The sequence below is a fragment of the Coregonus lavaretus genome (assembly GCF_964263955.1).
Source record: "Coregonus lavaretus genome assembly, contig: SUPER_35_unloc_1, whole genome shotgun sequence".
NCBI classification, from domain to species: Eukaryota; Metazoa; Chordata; class Actinopteri; order Salmoniformes; family Salmonidae; genus Coregonus; species Coregonus lavaretus.
In genome coordinates, this window is record NW_028167181.1 from 4,680,147 (window position 1) to 4,698,600 (window position 18,454).

Here is an 18,454-nt window from a genome sequence, read left to right on the forward strand (position 1 = left end):
TATTTGAGTTCTTAGGCAATAACAAAATAGACCATTAGTCTTCAAACAATTTGTCGCAGATAGATTATCCTGATTATTATTGATATGACCACAGCGCTCTAGAACTTTCCCACAGTTCTGGATGCAACAGCTTGACCTGCAGTAGCAGTGCATGGGTAAAATCACTGAGGAAGCCAAGCCAAGCCAGTCAAAAAAGCCATATTAAAACCTATGTTGTGATAATTGCATTGTTTGCTCTATAACCCATTCGTTCATACGCCACCGTGATATACAATAAGGCTGTGACAACAAAAAGACAACAGTCACACAGTGGCGGAATAAATTCAACTACACATACGTTTGTTTCATCACAAAACCGGAGAGCAACATCTGTTCGGTGAAGTCCACAAAGCAAATATTGCATGTAACAAACAGTTATATCACCTGTAGCATGGTCAAGCAAGGTAATGTTTGACAGTTTACTAAACAACTACTGATTTAGAACCAGGAAGTTACCGCAAGTCAGCACAAAGACAACAGGAGCACTGCCACAGCTATTCCAGCACCATTTCAACTTAAACATTAAAAAAATCATCAAATCATCATTTAATACACTGAAAACAAACGTAACAAAAACTATTTAGTCCAATCAATGTTGCTAAATATCATGTGGCTGTCCATACTGATTTCTGTCTGTGTGTGTGCGTGCGCAAGTAAATCAAAACATTTTGACTCACCCACTTGTAGACTAGTTCAACGTCAATGCCATCCTCATCTTTTCCATGTTGGCAAAATGGTCTATGGCTCTGTCATACAGAACAATTTTAGTTGTTGTTGTTTTCATAGGCTACCTAGCGAAAATGCTTGCTAGCCTAACTTCCTCGCATGGGCAACAATGAAGCAGCTAATTTAGCTAGCTAGTTAACGTGAGCCTACTAGTCTATATCTAGGCTACATATTGAACTTCAATCATCTCAGGTCATTGGCACAACATTAATTTATGGTTAGATCAGAATCGCTGTCATAATCATTGGCCTGTATAGAGAATTAAGTCAAAACCACAAATCCAAATCCCCATCTCCATCCATGGCTTAGGAAAGAGGAAAGGGACAATTTAGCAAGCTAATTACTGCAGGACATCAACACAAGCAGATCAGAAACAGACAAGTTTTTCTGAAAATGACGTTTTTCTTAGAAAGTGATTTGATCGGTATGAAGCCAAATCCAAACTGGCCTCCCTTGGGGGGCGTTTTGCTGCACCTGGACAACCCACAGTTGAGCTCAGCTCAACGCTGATTGGCAATTTATTTAATTTGTTTTTTTATCAAGGGAGGCCAAACGCTTGCTTGCATCAATCAATCAAATGCTACGGCGGCAACATGTCATACTCTTTTGGTCCAGACAGCATCAGATACATGGGCTACACATACTGAGACAGAGGGGTGCTGTTTCCCTCGCTCTGATGATTTCTATGGTGAGATTCTGACCCTTAGGAATTGACGGAAAATTATGAAAACACAGAGACGAAATATAAATAATTGTATAATTGTTCATTTTTTATTGGTCAAATATTTTGGGAAGCCTGGCTTCCCTCGGCATCCATGAATACACACCACTGTTGACCTGTCTGATAAGTTACATTATTTCAGCCTAAAACTTAAAAAGGATATTTCACCATTGTTAGGCAAGAGCCATACAGAAGTTCTGGATTACCGACTGTCTTTTTTTCAATGCGCTAATGTCCAAGTACAGAAACAATCAAGCAGTTCACATATGGTGATGAACTATCACTTTAAACATCTTATTACAGTGTACTGCAATGCATTGCACACAAACTCCTTGTATATATCTAGTCCCCTCTTCTTTGGGAAGCGGAGAGGTGGAGAGATATGATGGGAACCAACCTCCTTCTAGGGGACTGCTTCAGTCACGGGGGTCCCTTCAATTTTAAGACCGGCCAGAGAGTCAGCTACCTCTTCCTCCTCCTCCTCATCATCCTCCTCTTCCTCATCATCCTCCTCCTCATCATCATCATCTCCATCATCGTCCTCCTGGTCTCCCTCCCCTCCTCCGGAGGACGACACGTTCTTCCAGTAGGAGTCGTAGCCAGACGCCCCATAACCTCCATAGCCGTAGCTATCCTCGTCAGCACCACTCTGTCGGCCAAACTTCGTCGTACGGGCTGCAGGGCGAATACAGGAATACAGATATGAGCTGAGAATCTTGAGTATTAATACCGATCCGGTGAGTGCACATACACAACAATAAAAGGTGTTGAATGTGGCGGGATAGAGGTTTAAGATCTGACATCTGCTACAAGAAAATATTACGAAAACAAGTGATTTGTAACTATACACAAATTATATTCAATAAAAAAAATAAAAAGGTGATATTACAGTATACATACAACTGCACTGCACTTAGTTTTCCTCTTTATGACTGAAAAGTTTAAATCCACGATTGACTTAAGCACTGATTAGATGCTAGATGGTGGACTCACTGGACATGCTGAGGTCCTTAGTCTCCTGGGTCTCATGGCCACACTTGGGGCAGGGAGGATTTTTACCCTTGTCCTGTTTGAACACCTTACTCTTCACATGGTCGTCACAGAAACAGGCCTGCGGAGGGAGAGACACAGTTCACCACAAATGGGCCTGGTTACTATAGGTTACAGTCATGCGTCAAATCCAGGAAATGTATTCCCTGTACCACTGGTAAATGTAACTAGAGGGAATACAGCCATGACCAGGTTAGGAGATTATTATATTTTAGCTAACCCTAACCCTTTTTCTAACCTTAACCTGATTCTCCTAACCTGTTTGAAAAAGTAACCTCTGGTCGTAGCTGTATTCCACCTAGTCAGAAGCCTGTTAAATGGGTACTTATTTACTGTCAAATCTACTACTTTAACAGGAATCTACACATTTCCCTCTGAACTAACACTCTTGCCATTCTTGCACTAACACTCACTTCTCTTTTTTTACTAGCAGTGACTTTGCTGAAAGCTGCTTTATTGAGGAAAAGTTTTACTTACTACGACTGTGATATGTGGTTCTCTCACCTAGTTACCTTAAGATGAATGCACTAACTGCAATGTTCGGCGTACACTACACGACTTTCAAAACCCTAACAACGCTGAGCCGCTAGCATTAAACAACCGTCTTTCCTGTCGTTTTTTTGTCTCGCCAAAGTAGTGGGGCGCACACTAAACAATCTGGCACAGACACTTCATGATTCTTTACCTGGTCGTGAGGATTCTTGATACCACGCTGTCTCGCCAAAACAATGTGATTAGATTGTTAACGTAGCTAGCTACAACGAGCTGTGGCTCAAAGCAGCCTCGTAAACGTTCCGTCAGACATTCACATTTGCCATACAGAGTTGAAATATCTTGCCAATACATTTAGGATTGAATAACATTGCATGTGAACTTCAGAGCTGTAACAAGATTACATTTAGGCTTTGGTTAAAGGCAAGTACAAACGCATACTAACTAGTAGTAGTCATGGCTCCTGCACGAGAGAGTACACATTCTGGGTGATGTGAATCAAGGTCATGATCTTGGCCTTCTTCTCTGGCGAGCTCTCATTGGCTATTGCTGATCGCCGTTCTCAAAACTGGTCGTTGCACATATCACACTACAAGAGCATTGCAGATTTTGCGCCAATAAAATCAAACACGGGATTGGTAGCCCTCAGATTGAGTCTCTGACGTGCTCACATTAAATGAGCTTCGGTGACGGCTGCGAGTAGGCAACGACGTGGGGATTTTGTCTCAGATCTCAAAAACGTGTCTGGGGCAGCTAAATCAGGGACAGAAATCGTGTAGTGTACGCACGGCTTCAATCGCTCTGGATAAGACCGTCTGCTAGATGACTCAAATGTAAATCTCTCAGTCAATGTGTATAGAGAGGCATTTTGAACAGCGGTAACATAAACACAACTAAAAAGTACACTGGTGTTTCAATATGCTTTGTGTTGTTGTCAAACAAAGATGCAGTGCATTCGGAAAGTATTCAGACCCCTTGCCCTTTTTGTTACGTTACAGCCTTATTCTTAAATGGATAAAAAAAATGAATGCTTTATATATATATATATATATATATATATCTCCTCATCAATCTACACACAATACTCCATAATGCCAAAGTGAAAACAGAAATACCTTATTTACATAGGTATTCAGACCCTTTGCTATGAGACTTGAAATTGAGCTCAGGTGCATCCTGTTTCCATTGATCATCCTTGATGTTTCTACAACGTGATTGGAGTCCACCTGTGATAAATTCAATTGATTGGACATGATTTGGATAGGCACACACCTGTCTATATAAGGTCCCACAGTTGACAGTGCATGTCAGAGCAAAAACCAAGCCATGAGGTCGAAGGAATTGTCCATAAAGCTCTGAGAGGATTGTGTCGAGGCACAGATGTGGGGAAGGGTACCAAAATATTTCTGCATCATTGAAGGTACCCAAGAATACAGTGGCCTCCATCATTCTTAAATGGAAGAAGCTTGGAACCACCAAGACTCTTCCTAGAGCTGGCCACCCGGCCAAACTGAGCAATTGGGGGAGAAGGGCCTTGGTCAGGGAGGTGACCAAGAACCTGATGGTCACTCTGACAAAGCTCCAGAGTTCATCTGTGGAGATGGGAAAACCTTCCAGAAAGACAACCATCTTTGCAGCACTCCACCAATCAGGCCTTTATGGTAGAGTGGCCAGACGGAAGCCACTCCTCAGTAAAAGGCACATGACAGCCCGCTTGGAGTTTGCCAAAGGGCACCTAAAGGACTCTCAGACCATGAGAAACAAGATTCTCTGGTCTGATGAAACCAAGATTGAACTCTTTGACCTGAATGCCAAGCGTCACGTCTGGAGGAAACCTGGCACCATCCCTACGGTGAAGCATGGTGGTGGCAGCATCATGCTGTGGGGATGTTTTTCAGCGGCAGGGACTGGGAGACTAGTCAGGATCGAGGGAAAGATGAACGGATCAAAGTACAGAGAGATCCTTGATGAAAACCTGCTCCAGAGCGCAGACAAAAATGTCTACCTGTTTTTGCTTTGTCATTATGGGGTAGTGTCTAGATTGAGGGAGGGGGGGAGGGACAATTTAATCAATTTTAGAATAAGGCTGTAGCGTAACAAAATGTGGAAAAAGTCAAGGGGTCTGAATACTTTCCCGAATGCACTGTACATAGTTAAGCAAACTTTACTATGCATGTTGTTAACCAGCACATCCAGTACATGAAGACTAAGTAACAATTGGTTTCCGTTTCCCATGCAACATCAATGAGTAACATCAATATTGCTACATGTTTTTGTTTTTCTATATAACAAAGGCAGACTCCACCTAACTTAGTATTGTAGTCCACATCCGCAATAAACTTGAATGTGAACTGAATGTTTGTTTAATGCCTATTCACACAATTTACATTCACACAGTCTTTCAGGTGTGTGGGTCTTTGGATGGCCCTACCAGACCTTGTTTGGGGAGTGTTGATTACATCTGGAGATGCTTGACCTGAGATGTTTGGATCTTCTTGTTGAGGTGCAGCGTCCACCTCTAGGTTGTGTTCCGCACCCTGCTGGGCGTCAGCTGGTGCTCTGTTTATTGGCTCTATTTCTCTGCTCTTTTCCCAGGGACGCTTTGGTGCTTTGTGTGGCCTCAGCGTCCCTTTCCGCTGCTTCACACCCCATGCAGTGCAGGTGCTACATTGTTCTATGTATGTTCTGAGTTGTGCATTCATGCCCGGCCAGTAGACACCCTCGGGAGTTCTTCTCAGACATCCCTCGATTCCTATGTGTGAGGATTGGATTCTCTGCATTCTCTGACCTGAGGGCAGCAGGCACAACGACTCGCTCACCTCTGAAGATAACTCAATTTTGCACACTCAGCTCATCTCTGTTGTGAAAATACATGGCTACCTCCAAGGGTACATGTTCTTTCACTTCAGGCCACCCCGGCAGGATCACATTTTTCAGTGTCTGGAGCTCCCGGCCCAGCTTAGTGGCTCTGGATGGCCTTTTGTCTCTCGCTTGACACAGGCAGGTAGTGTATCGTGTTGATTGATTCCACCTCGACCTCCACAGGGCCTCTATTTTCTTGTTCTGCGAGGTACGTCCTGCTCAGGGTGTCGGCCAGCACCCAGGAACGTATTGGAGACTGACCTTGTAGTTTTGGAGTCTCATGATCATGTGTTGTTGTCAGCTTCTCCGGATTCAGCTTGATATTGAGCTTCCTGCATCTGTCCAGGAGCATTCTCAGGTTCCTTTCATGGTCCAGAGTCGCTGCTTCGTAGTTGTCTCCTTCTCCCACAATCAGGATGTCATCTGCAATGATTTTGACTCCTGGAAGACCTTCCATTGCCTTGTTCAACTTCCTCTGAAAGATCTCCAGGGCTGGACTGATTCACATTGGCATTCACAGCCACCTGTAGCGTCCCATGGGAGTAGAGAACGTGGTGAGATAGCTGGATTCCTCCTCCAGTTCCACATGCCAAAATCTGTTTTTTACATCACAAACAGAACACGCGTGCTCTGTTCAGGTCTGGCAGCACGTCTTCAATAGTGGGAAGTGGGTAATGGCTCCTCTTGAACGCCTTCTTGAGAGGTTTTGGATCAATACACACTTAGTTTTCCAGACGGTTTCTGCACTACGATCAGGCTGTTAATCAGTGGTTTTTTCAACTGCTTTTATCATCCATTTCTCTAGACCACTGAGCTCCTCTTTGAGTGGTTTATATAGTGCTACTGGCACTCTTCTCTTTGGCAGCTGGACGGGCTCCACTCGCTCATCCACTTCCAGCTTCAGTTTGCCTGGTAAGTATCTGTCTCCCATCAGCGTACTCCTGTTTTATTTGCTCTTTAGTCCAGGATCATGTTGCTTTCTTTTCAGGATGTTGTAATGCTGCACAGTAATCAACTCCATTTGCTGGATAGCCTTACTGCCTAGAATGGGCCTCCGCACGTTCTTGTTGAGTACGATGAATTCAACTCTGTAGGTTTTCATATTGCGTGGATTGATTACTTTGTGTGCACTTCCCCAGTGGCATCAGAGTACTCTTGTTATACATCACCAATACCTGACTGCAGGGCTCTAGGTGACTGTCTTTTGTGAGGTTTGCAGGGATAACATTACAACTAGCACCACAATCTAGCTGAAATCTGACAGACTTTTTGTTGACCAGCATGGTTGCAAAGAGAGCTGCATTGGGGCCTGTGGTTTTCTCCTGTACCACGTTGATGCTCTCTGACTTTGGCCCTAGTGTGATGCAGAGAACATCCTCACCGCTCTCTGAGTCAGCTGACACATTTTCCATCGCCAGGACTCTGTTTCTCTTGCTGGTCCCTGCACTTTTGCAAACCGTAGAGAAGTGATTGTTCTTTCCACAGGATTTACATTTTTTTTTTTTTCTCTCATGTGTCGTCCACAGTATCTGCATTGTATAATGCTCTGTCCCTCTGTAGGGTCTCCTCTCCCTCTCGGTCTCTCTTTCTGTGTTACTGCATGCATTGCTACAGGGCCATACACATTTGCTCTCTGTCTGGACAGTTCTGCAGCTCTTCCAATCTGTATGCCTCCAGCGATGCTATCTCTTTCATTGTTACCCAACGCTTAGGTTTACCTCCACTTTACTCATATCCTTCCATATCCTTGTCTGTACATAATGCCCTGAATCTTTTCTATAACACCCGGAAATCTGCCCCCTTTATTCTATGTACCCAACGCACTAGAAGACCAGTTCTTAAAGCCTTTAGCCGTATCCTTATTCTAGTCCTCCTCTGTTCCTCTGGTGATGTAGAGGCTAACCCAGGCCCTGCAGCCCTCAGTATCACTCCTACTCCCCAGGCGCTATCATTTGATGACTTCTGTAATCGCAAAAGTCTTGGTTTCTTGCACATAAATATCAGAAGTCTACTTCCTAAGTTTGAGTTATTCACTGCGTTAGCACACTCCGCCAACCCTGATGTTCTAGCAGTGTCTGAATCCTGGCTCAGGAAGGCCACCAAAAATTCTGAAATTTCCATCCCCAACTATAACATTTTCCGTCTAGATAGAACTGCCAAAGGGGGTGGAGTTGCAATCTACTGTAGAGATAGCCTGCAGAGCTCTATCATACTATCCAGGTCTGTGCCCAAACAGTTTGAGCGTCTACTTCTAAAAATCCACCTTTCCAGAAATAAGTCTCTCACTGTTGCCGCTTGCTACAGACCCCCCTCAGCCCCCAGCTGTGCCCTGGACACCATATGTGAATTGATTGCCCCCCATTTATCCTCAGAGTTTGTACTGCTTGGTGACCTAAATTGGGATATGCTTAATACCCCAGCCATCCTACAATCCAAGCTAGATGCCCTCAACCTCACGCAAATTATCAACGAACCTACCAGGTACAACCCTAAATCCGTAAACATGGGTACCCTCATAGATATCATCCTGACTAACATACCCTCTAAATACACCTCAGCTGTCTTCAACCAGGATCTCAGCGATCACTGCCTTATTGCCTGCGTCCGTAACGGGTCCGCGGTCAAACGACCACCCCTCATCACTGTCAAACGCTCCCTAAAACACTTTAGCGAGGAGGCCTTCCTAATTGACCTGGCCCAGGTATCCTGGATGGATATAGATCTCATTCCGTCAGTAGAGGATGCCTGGTTGTTCCTTAAAAGTAATTTCCTCTCAATCTTAAATAAACATGCCCCATTCAAAAAATACAGAACTAAGAACCGATATAGCCCCTGGTTCTCCTCAGACTTGACTGCCCTTGACCAGCACAAAAACATCCTGTGGCGTACAGCATTAGCATCAAATAGCCCCCGCGATATGCAACTTTTCAGGGAAGTTAGGAACCAATATACACAAGCAGTCAGGAAAGCAAAGGCTAACTTTTTCAAACAGAAATGTGCATCCTGTAGCACTAACTCCAAAAAGTTTTGGGACACTGTAAAGTCCATGGAGAATAAGAGCACTTCCTCCCAGCTGCCCACTGCACTGAGGCTAGGAAACACTATCACCACCGATAAATCTACAATAATCGAGAATTTCAACAAGCATTTTGCTACAGCTGGCCATGCTTTCCATCTGGCTACCACTAACCCGGCCACCAACTCTGCACCCTCTGCTGCAACTTGCCCATGCCCCCCCCGCTTCTCCTTCACACAAATTCAGACAGCTGATGTTTTGAAAGCGCTGCAAAATCTGGACCCCTACAAATCAGCTGGGCTAGACAATCTGGACCCTTTCTTTCTAAAACTAGCCGCCGAAATTGTCGCAACCCCTATTACTAGTCTGTTCAACCTCTCTTTCATAACGTCTGAGATCCCCAGAGATTGGAAAGCTGCCGCGGTCATCCCCCTCTTCAAAGGGGGTGACACTCTAGATCCAAACTGCTACAGACCTATATCCATCCTGCCCTGCCTTTCGAAAGTATTCGAAAGCCAAGTTAACAAACAGATCATCGACCATTTCGAATACCACCGTACCTTCTCCGCTATGCAATCCGGTTTCCGAGCTGGTCACGGGTGCACTTCAGCCACGCTCAAGGTCCTAAACGATATTATAACCGCGATTGATAATAGACAGTACTGTGCAGCCATCTTCATCGACCTGGCCAAGGCTTTCGACTCTGTCAACCACCGCATTCTTATTGGCAGACTAAATAGCCTTGGTTTCTCAAATGACTGCCTCGCCTGGTTCACCAACTACTTCTCAGATAGAGTTCAGTGTGTCAAATCGGAGGGCCTGTTGTCTGGACCTATGGCAGTCTCTATGGGGGTGCCACAGGGTTCAATTCTTGGGCCGACACTTTTCTCCGTGTATATCAATGATGTCGCTCTTGCTGCTGGTGACTCTCAGATCCACCTCTACGCAGACGACACCATTTTGTATACATCTGGCCCTTCATTGGATACTGTGTTAACAAACCTCCAAACGAGCTTCAATGCCATACAACAATCCTTCAGTAGCCTCCAACTGCTCTTAAACACTAGTAAAACTAAATGCATGCTTTTCAATCGAACGCTGCTGGCACCCGCCCACCCGACTAGAATCACCACTCTCGACGGGTCTGACCTAGAGTATGTGGACAACTACAAATACCTAGGTGTCTGGTTAGACTGTAAACTCAACTTCCAGACTCACATAAAGAATCTCCAATCCAAAGTTAAATCTAGAATCGGCTTCCTATTTCGCAACAAAGCCTCCTTCACTCATGCTGCCAAACATGCCCTCGTAAAACTGACTATCCTACCGATCCTTGACTTCGGCGATGTCATTTACAAAATAGCCTCCAACACTCTACTCAGCAAATTGGATGTAGTCTATCACAGTGCCATCCGTTTTGTCTCCAAAGCCCCATACACTACCCACCACTGTGACCTGTACGCTCTTGTTGGCTGGTCCTCACTACATGTTCGTCGTCAAACCCACTGGCTCCAGGCCATCTATAAATCATTGCTAGGCAAATCCCCGCCTTATCTTAGCTCATTGGTCACCATAGCAGCACCCACCCGTAGTCTGCGCTCCAGCAGGTATATCTCACTGGTCATTCCCAAAGCCAACACCTCCTTTGGCCGCCATTCCTTCCAGTTCTCTGCTGCCAATGACTGGAACGAATTGCAAAAATCTCTGAAGCTGGAGACTCTTATCTCCCTCAATAACTTTAAGCATCAGTTGTCAGAGCACCTTACCGATCACTGCACCTGTACACAGCCCATCTGAAATTAGCCCACCCAACTATCTCATCCCTATATTGTTATTTATTTTGCACCCCAGTATCTCTATTTGCACATAATCTCTTGCACATCTAGCATTCCAGTGTTAATACTATTGTAATTATTCTGCACTATAGCCTATTTATTGCCTTTCCTCCATAACTTGCTACATTTGCACACACTGTATATATATTTTCTGTTGTATTTCTGACTTTATGTTTTTTACCCCATATGTAACTCTGTGTTGTTTTTATTGCACTACTTTGCTTTATCTTGGCCAGGTCGCAGTTGTAAATGAGAACCTGTTCTCAACTGGCTTACCTGGTTAAATAAAGGTGAGAAGAAAAAAAAAGAAAGAAAAAAAAACATTCCTTTCTCTAAACTGAGATCAGTCTCTCTGAGTAAGCGCTCTCTTAAGTGTGGGTCACAGGTGCCACACACAATCCTGTCCCTGATAAGGGAGTCTGTGATTACTCCAAAGTTGCAGGTGGCCACTGGAGTCCTCAATTCAGTGAGATATTTGTCTAAACTCTCATCTTGGCCTTGACTGCGCATGGAAAAATGATATCTCTCAATCGTTTCATTTTTCTTGGGATCACAAAATGCATCGAGTGCTGCAATTACTTCAACAAAGAGATTGTCTTTTGTACTGCCCAAATGGACAGTCTCACAAATCTCTCTGTCTTTTTCCCAAATGAGATAATACAGTAGCTTCACTTTGTAATCCTCAGGTTTTTCTCCCATTGTAAGAGCAATGTACAAATTGAATTCCTCTTTCCATCTTTTCCAGGTCAGTGCTGAATTACAATCATCAAAGTCAATTTTTCAAGGAGGTTTCAGTGCATTTTCCATGGCGATTTATTTGTAGAATGGAATGTTACCTACTCACAAATCTGCTTATGTCCAATAGCCAGTTAGCTTTTAGCATAGAGTCACTCACGATAGCCAGCTAGCGTTGACTTTCGGTTTACAACATAACATAACACTCGGGGCGGCAGGTAGCTTAGTGGTTAAGAGCGTTGTGCTAGTAACCGAAAGGTCGCTGGTTCTAATCCCCGAGCCCACTAGGTGAAAAATCTGTCGATGTGCCCTTGAGCAAGGCACTTAACCCTAATTGCTCCTGTAAGTCGCTCTGGAGAAGAGTGTCTGCTAAATGACACACACAAAAAAAAAACATATATACAAAAAAAACAAAAAACAAAAAACATTTTGTGTTGATTTAGTGCCTTAAAGTGTTCATACCCCTTGGATTTCTTCACATTTTACTGTGTTACCAAGTGGGACTAAAATGGATTAATTGTAATTTTTTGTCAACAACCAACACCAAATACTCTGTCAAAGTGGAAGAAATGTGTAAAATTTAAGATGAATAGAAATTAAATAACTAAGATATAGTTGTTGCATAAGTATTCAGCTCCCCAAGTCAATACATGTTAGAATCACCGTTGGCAGCAATTACAGCTGTGAGTCTTCTTGGGTAAGTCTCTAAGAGCTTTACACACCTGGATTGTGCAATGTTAGCACATTATTATTTTCATCATTATTCAAGCTCTGTCAAGAAGTTGAGGATCATGTCTAGACAGCAGTTTTCAAGTCATCATAGATTTTCAAGCAGATTTAAGTCAAAACTGTAACTTGGCCACTCAGGAACATTCACTGTCTTCTTGGTAAGCAACAACAGTGTAGATTTGGCCTTGTCTTGTAGGCTATTGTCCTGCTGAAAGGTGAATTCGTCTCCCAGTGTCTTTTGTAAAGCAGACTGAACCAGGTTTTCCTCTAGGATTTTGTATGTGCTTAGATCAGTGGTTCTCAATCCTGGTCCTGGGCCCCCAAAGAGGTGCACATTTTAGTTTATGCCTTAGTACTCCACACCTGATTCAAATGATCAAAGCTTGATGATGAGTTGATCATTTGAATCTGCTGTTTAGTGCTAAGGCAAAAACAAAAATGTGCGCCCCTTTGGGTCCCCAAGACCAGGATTGAGAGCTTAGAGCCGTCCCGTTTCTTTTCATCCTGAAAAATTCCCTGGTATTTGCCGATGTCAAGCATACCCATACCACGATGCAGCCACCAGCATGCTTGAAAATAAGGAGGCAGTTACTCAGTGATGTGTAGGATTTGCGCCAAACATAAGGCTTTGCATTTAGGCCCCCAGAAAATATTCCTTTGCCTTGTTTTAGTTTTTTCAGTATTAATTTAGTGCCTTGTTGCATGCAAGATTCATGTTTTGTAAATATTTTTTATTCTGTATATTTGTATTCTTCTTTTCACTCTTTAATTTAGGTCATTATTGTGGAGTCACTACAATGTTGTTGATTCATCCTCAGTTCTTCCATCACAGCCATTGAACTCTGTAACTATCTTAAATCACCAATGGCCTCATGGTAACACCCTGTCCTGCAGCTCAGTTCAGAGGGATGACTGTATATTTGATGTGTCTGAGTGATTTAATACATCACCCACAGCATAATTATTAACTTGACCATTCTTAAAGAGATATCCAAAGTCTGATTTGTTATTGTTACCCATCTATCAATCACTGCCCTTCTTTATGAGGCTTTCGAAAAGCTCCATGGTCTTTGTAGTTGAATATGTGCTTGAAATTTGACTGAGGGACCTTACAGATGTATGTATGGTGGACAGAGGAATGGTTAGTCATCCAAAAATCATGTCAACCCCTATTATTTCACACAGAGTGAGTCCATGTAACTTATTATGTGATTTGTTAAGCCAAATGTTACTCCTGAACTCATTTAGGCTTGCCTGAACAAAGGTGCTGAATACTTATGCAATTTTACTTTCCTAATTTGTATTAATCTTTAAATAAGGTTAGAATTTTTCTTCCACTGACATTACAGAGTCAGGGGCGGTGTGTTCAATAGGGCGATATGGGCGACGCACTGCCAAACGGGAAAAGGAAGGGATTTTTTTTCTAATCAATTATATCACGGCAACAGTAGTTATCAGTGTTGTAATCTAGACGTCTGATCTGCCACAGTGCCACTAAATGTCCAATCAGGCTAAAGTCGTGCTTCAAATGCCCCCCCCCCCCCTTTGGGGCGATTTCAGTCAGGTTGAAAATCGCCCAGAAGTCTGTCATAGACTCCCATGTAAAATCTATTTTTTTCAAATATCAGAGCTTTCAATACAATCTCTATGGGTTTCTGAGGGCTTGCACTTACGCGCTTTCGTCATACGTAACATAACCATGAACGTAACTAAGAAAAGAGCGGGTAGCAGCGTCAATCAATTCACTATTACTGTCAAAATGGCTAGGCTTCAGTGCAACTCGATTGTGTCTTTGAAAGAAGTTCCTTTTTGTCGGCGAACAAATGAAGATAAATTGGCAACGAAACAATTAGGACCTCCCAGACCAAATTTAATAATTCAACAGGTTTCTACTAAAGGGGGGAAGTCCTACACCCGAGGATTTTCCAAAAATTGGTACGAACGAAAAACCTGGCTAGCAGGCTGCGATGTAGCTAATGCAGTCTTCTGCTACCCCCTGCTTACTCTTTCACCCTGAAGGCGGCACGGCAGACAGCACCGCTTGGACAGCGACTGGTGTGTAACGGACATGCACCATCTTTCAGGAAAGATTAAGAAACATGAGCTGTCAAAGACCCACATGGATAGCTGTTTGAGATTGTCTGCTTTGGGGAGAGTGAACATTCCCACTCAACTGGATGAGGGATACAGGCTAGCTGTCCGCCGCCACAACGATGAGGTTAGTGTTGATAATCACAAGTTTACTGGAGAACTGAAACTGACAAGGCTGACAAGATAGGACCCTTTTGTCCATTGTTATTGGATAGGAACAGAACTTATAACCAGCTCCTGACCTAAATAGATCTTAGCACAACATTTTACTCAACATATCATATTCCATATTCACTATAACAAATATATTTACTACGACATTAGCAAGAACCGCCACATCCTCAGCCGGCTAATCCAGTGTGTGAAGTTTTGCGGAGTGTTTGAGTTAGCTTTGCGAGGCAAAGATGAAACTGAGGGCTCCACCAACCCTGGTAAGCCAACACTTTTGAGATCAGTCAATAAATGCTTCTGGTATTGACTTATATGCTGCCCCTGTCTTCATGTTGTTGCTGGACATATCTTTTTTAAAATGTGTGTAGGTCACCTAAATCATCAGAAAAATTGCCCCCCCCTGAGAAATTTTTCAGGAGCCGCCACTGTACAGAGTATTGACTAGATTGTTGACAAAAAAATTACAATTAAATCAGAACATTTTTAAGGAAGAAATCCAAGGGGTATGAATACTTGGAACTCCATTTTCCATTACCTTGCAGCGCAGGCAGGAGTGTTGCCCCAGTCTGTTGCAGGAAGCACCTGAAATGAACATGGGGGAAAATACAGCATATATTAACACATTGAAAATGATTATTTCATCAGTATTGCTAGGGGTTAACCTTTCTCTAAACTTTCAATTGGCAGAATGCCTACTTTTGTCTAATCATTGCACGGTGTGCCTCATACCTGCCAAAGTATGCCCTAAGGACTGAAAGCTCTTGATTTCTCATAATCCAACACAATGTGGATGATTGACGGGTGAGAAAGACACCCTAATAGCTCACATTTGTAAGTCTCCGCCTCCAGGACCTGGCAACTGGCTTGGTGCTCAAACTGGTCATCCTCACATAGGAAGTTGTGGCAGAAGGAGCAACGGTATACCCTTCCCCCTGTGTCAGATAGGAAAAAAGGGGAATGATTACAAAATAGACAAGGTGGATGGCAACCAGCATTTAGGTGCATGTATTAACAATTTTATAGGCCTTGTTTATGTTTTGCAGACCAGGCAGGTTTATAAATGGCATAATTTACCATGGTCCCACACACAGCGTTCACACTCAATACAGTCGGCATCCATGAGAGGACATGTGCAAGCATGGGTACTGAGGCACTTTCTCCCGTGGCACACCCAGGCCTCACAGAAGTCACACACCGCCCCCTTGTGGACAGAGACAACATTTCACATTACACATATGAATATCCAATGATAAATGAATGACTGGACAATCTGGGCACATATGACAATGTTAAATAGATGCAGGCCTACACCAGGGGTGTATTCATTACGTCTTGCAATGGAAACCATTTAAGAACCAAACGAAAGCAAACGAAACGGGGAGGGACCTACCTTCAATTTGTCCAATAGAACAAAACATTTTTCATTTGGAGTAAACAGTTACAAAACGTTTTACAACAGAATCAGCATAATGAATACACCCCAGGGTCATATTCACTAGAAACCAAAGGAGGCAAACTATTGGGGACTACCTGAATTTGACCGATAAGAAACACTTGTTTTCGTTTTGCTATGTTTTTCTATGGTGTGCACTAATGATTACTACTCAGTATTATCTACATCTCAATGGGAATAATAACGTTTTTCAAACTGCTCTCATCTCTTACCACCATGCCCATTCCTGTAGCGTGGATCCCTGGATGCTTGATGACACAGTCTGAAGACTTCATGCATTTGGTTTTGCCTTTAGTTGGAATACAGGAAGACAGTCTCACACCACAACATAACATTATACATGGTCCTTGCACTCCTGTACAAATATCTTATGTGTAATATTGTGCAATATCTTTCTTTGCCACCTGAGGGGATAAATCAAGTTGTATTGAATGAAGTTGGGCTCAAAGAGCTCAAGGGGTTTTTAAATCAGAAAATTGCCATGCATCACAATTTATATTAGACTCACCACATTGACCGCACTGGGGCAGCTTCTGAACGTTGGCACAGAAGTAGCAGAAAGCTCTGTTCTTCTGCCGTCTTGGGTGTCATTGAAACAGGGGAACAAAGTGTCAAAGCCTCCATCACCTGTAGATTATAGTTGCTAATAAAGAAATAATGTATCTTGTTCACATAGTTGAATTGTGTTTACACAGACCAATGTTAGGTAGTTAAGTTATCCATTAAGATGAATGTAAAAAATATTGAAGATGTCTTACCTCTGGCATTTGTCACATTCCTGCAACACAAGATGAGGACTACAGTAAGTCCTAGGGAAATAATCATGTTTTTCAGTAATCGTTAACTATCCAGTTGATATTATGCTGTGATGAGAACATGTATATTATTCCATCATTCCATACCATTGCTGAATTGCAAGGGGACTTTGCAACGTCAACAAAGCCCTTGTTGGCGCGAGTCTGTTTCTCCCGTTCCTTGCGGTTCTCTGCCTTCTTGCGGGCACCGGTCTTCTTTTTCGGCATCTTTCAGTTTCTGTAGCTGGCTTCACCTGGGAAGGCATGTGGTGGATAAGCAAGCTAGCTAGCATTCCATAGCTAGCTAACATGCCATAGCTAGTTAACTAACCAAGCCAGCTCAATCAATGGCATTACATCTTGACAGACTGGACACACATCATTCTTCTGGGTCCTTACGAAAATATACATGTTGTAAAACTGTATTAGCTAACGTTAATTAGTTAGGTATCTACGTAAGAAAGAAATAAAACAAGTAGGCATTTAGCAATCTATCTACTTACTGTACGTGTGCTGAGCAACACAGTTCACACACGAGCTAGCTAGCTTGACTTCATGGAAATACCAAATGCAGCAACGAATGTAATATAAAGTAATTTTATAATTAACAGATAAAAGCCTTAACCGATATGTGCTGTTTATATATTTTTTAACACATGATAACCCAAAATGTAACGATAAACTTACCAGGAATGTTACAATCCACGACTGGCTCAGCTGTGACAGGAAGTTACAGAACAGATCTTTAGTCCGACTGAATATTCTTCTCGACTGAATTGTGATCCGCCTTTTCGTTCCTATGTGAGTTCCTATATTTCTACTGTACATTAATTTTCCTTGCGCTCAATGAAATGTTATATTAAAGTATGAATGTTATATTACATCATGGTTTGACCAATTAAGGCTGTTATTATCAAATGTTAAATTGTATCACGCTAGTTCAAAAATACATATTTTTTGTATTTATATTTTATTCTAATCACTTCAGTCACCTGCCACGATGACCCATGAATGTTGTTAAAATTAACAGGGCTTTACCAAAGAAGCCTTTGCAATGTTTCTTTCTGTATGAAAATTGTATGCACTCACTAAATGTAAGTCGCTCTGGATAAGAGCGTCTGCTAAATGACTAAAATGTAAAAAATGTAATGTAACGTAAACTACGGCGAGTTGGTACACAATGCCCCAGCAGATGGCAGTAAACCATTCTTTTCATCACATACTCGAGGTCTTGGTGGTTTCAATCAGTGTAGGCTGGTGGGAGGAGCTATAGGAGGACGGGCTCATTGTAATGGCTGGAATGAAATGAAACGGTATCAAACACATCACACATATGGAAACCACGTTTGACTCCGTTCCTCTATTCCATTCCAGCAATTACAATGAGCCCATCCTCCTATAGCTCTTCCCACCAGCCTCCACTGATGTCAATGTTTTACGCCAGTAGTTCTCTGTACGCCCCCAACCACATTTTGTGCCTAGATATTATCTGATGGGGGGACAGACAAACATTGATGGCTGATGGTGGAACAGTATCTGCTAAAGAAACATACAGGGGAATGTGTGATGGAGGCGCTAACCTCTGTTCTGCAGCCAGGAATGAGTGAAAGTTTCACTGTATCCAGGACAACATAGGCTAACTGCAGTGGTCAAAAAACAAGATCCCACCATTATAACACAATGGGTCAGCAAGGCCATTGGAACTTAAGTCTACACCTTGTCTGCAGAACACAGGCCTAA

General features: G+C 42.9%; 2 protein-coding genes across 3 annotated transcripts in view; one reads left to right on the top strand and one right to left on the bottom strand.

The window, feature by feature from the left end:
• The window catches only part of gprin3b (GPRIN family member 3b), a 263,036-nt gene that overhangs the window by 134,081 nt on the left and 110,501 nt on the right, over positions 1-18,454 (top strand). The window lies entirely within an intron of this gene.
• On the bottom strand, positions 1,515-17,466 carry LOC311110054 (zinc finger protein 330-like). 2 transcript variants are annotated; one of them, XM_084188602.1, is made up of 10 exons: positions 17,402-17,466; positions 16,823-16,968; positions 16,679-16,698; positions 16,429-16,499; positions 16,133-16,209; positions 15,542-15,668; positions 15,295-15,399; positions 15,003-15,049; positions 2,480-2,597; positions 1,515-2,161 (listed from the first exon to the last, which is right to left on the bottom strand). In XM_084188602.1, exons 2-10 carry the CDS (start codon positions 16,940-16,942, stop codon positions 1,890-1,892), a joined length of 957 nt encoding a protein of 318 aa, XP_084044728.1. In that variant the 5' UTR covers positions 16,943-16,968; positions 17,402-17,466; the 3' UTR covers positions 1,515-1,889. The 2 variants fall into 2 exon arrangements, with proteins under 2 accessions (XP_084044728.1, XP_084044729.1); XM_084188603.1 differs by having other exon boundaries at positions 16,823-17,018; positions 17,402-17,451.

Excerpts from the sequence above, each read along its gene's own strand:
- LOC311110054 (XM_084188602.1), bottom strand. The coding sequence starts at position 16,942 with ATGCCGAAAAAGAAGACCGGTGCCCGCAAGAAGGCAGAGAACCGCAAG. Across the intron at positions 15,050-15,294 it reads GGAGGCGGAGACTTACAAAT|GTGCTTCCTGCAACAGACTG; the intron begins GTGAGCTATTAG and ends TGTTCATTTCAG. Across the intron at positions 2,162-2,479 it reads TAAGGACCTCAGCATGTCCA|CCCGTACGACGAAGTTTGGC; the intron begins GTGAGTCCACCA and ends TTCGCCCTGCAG.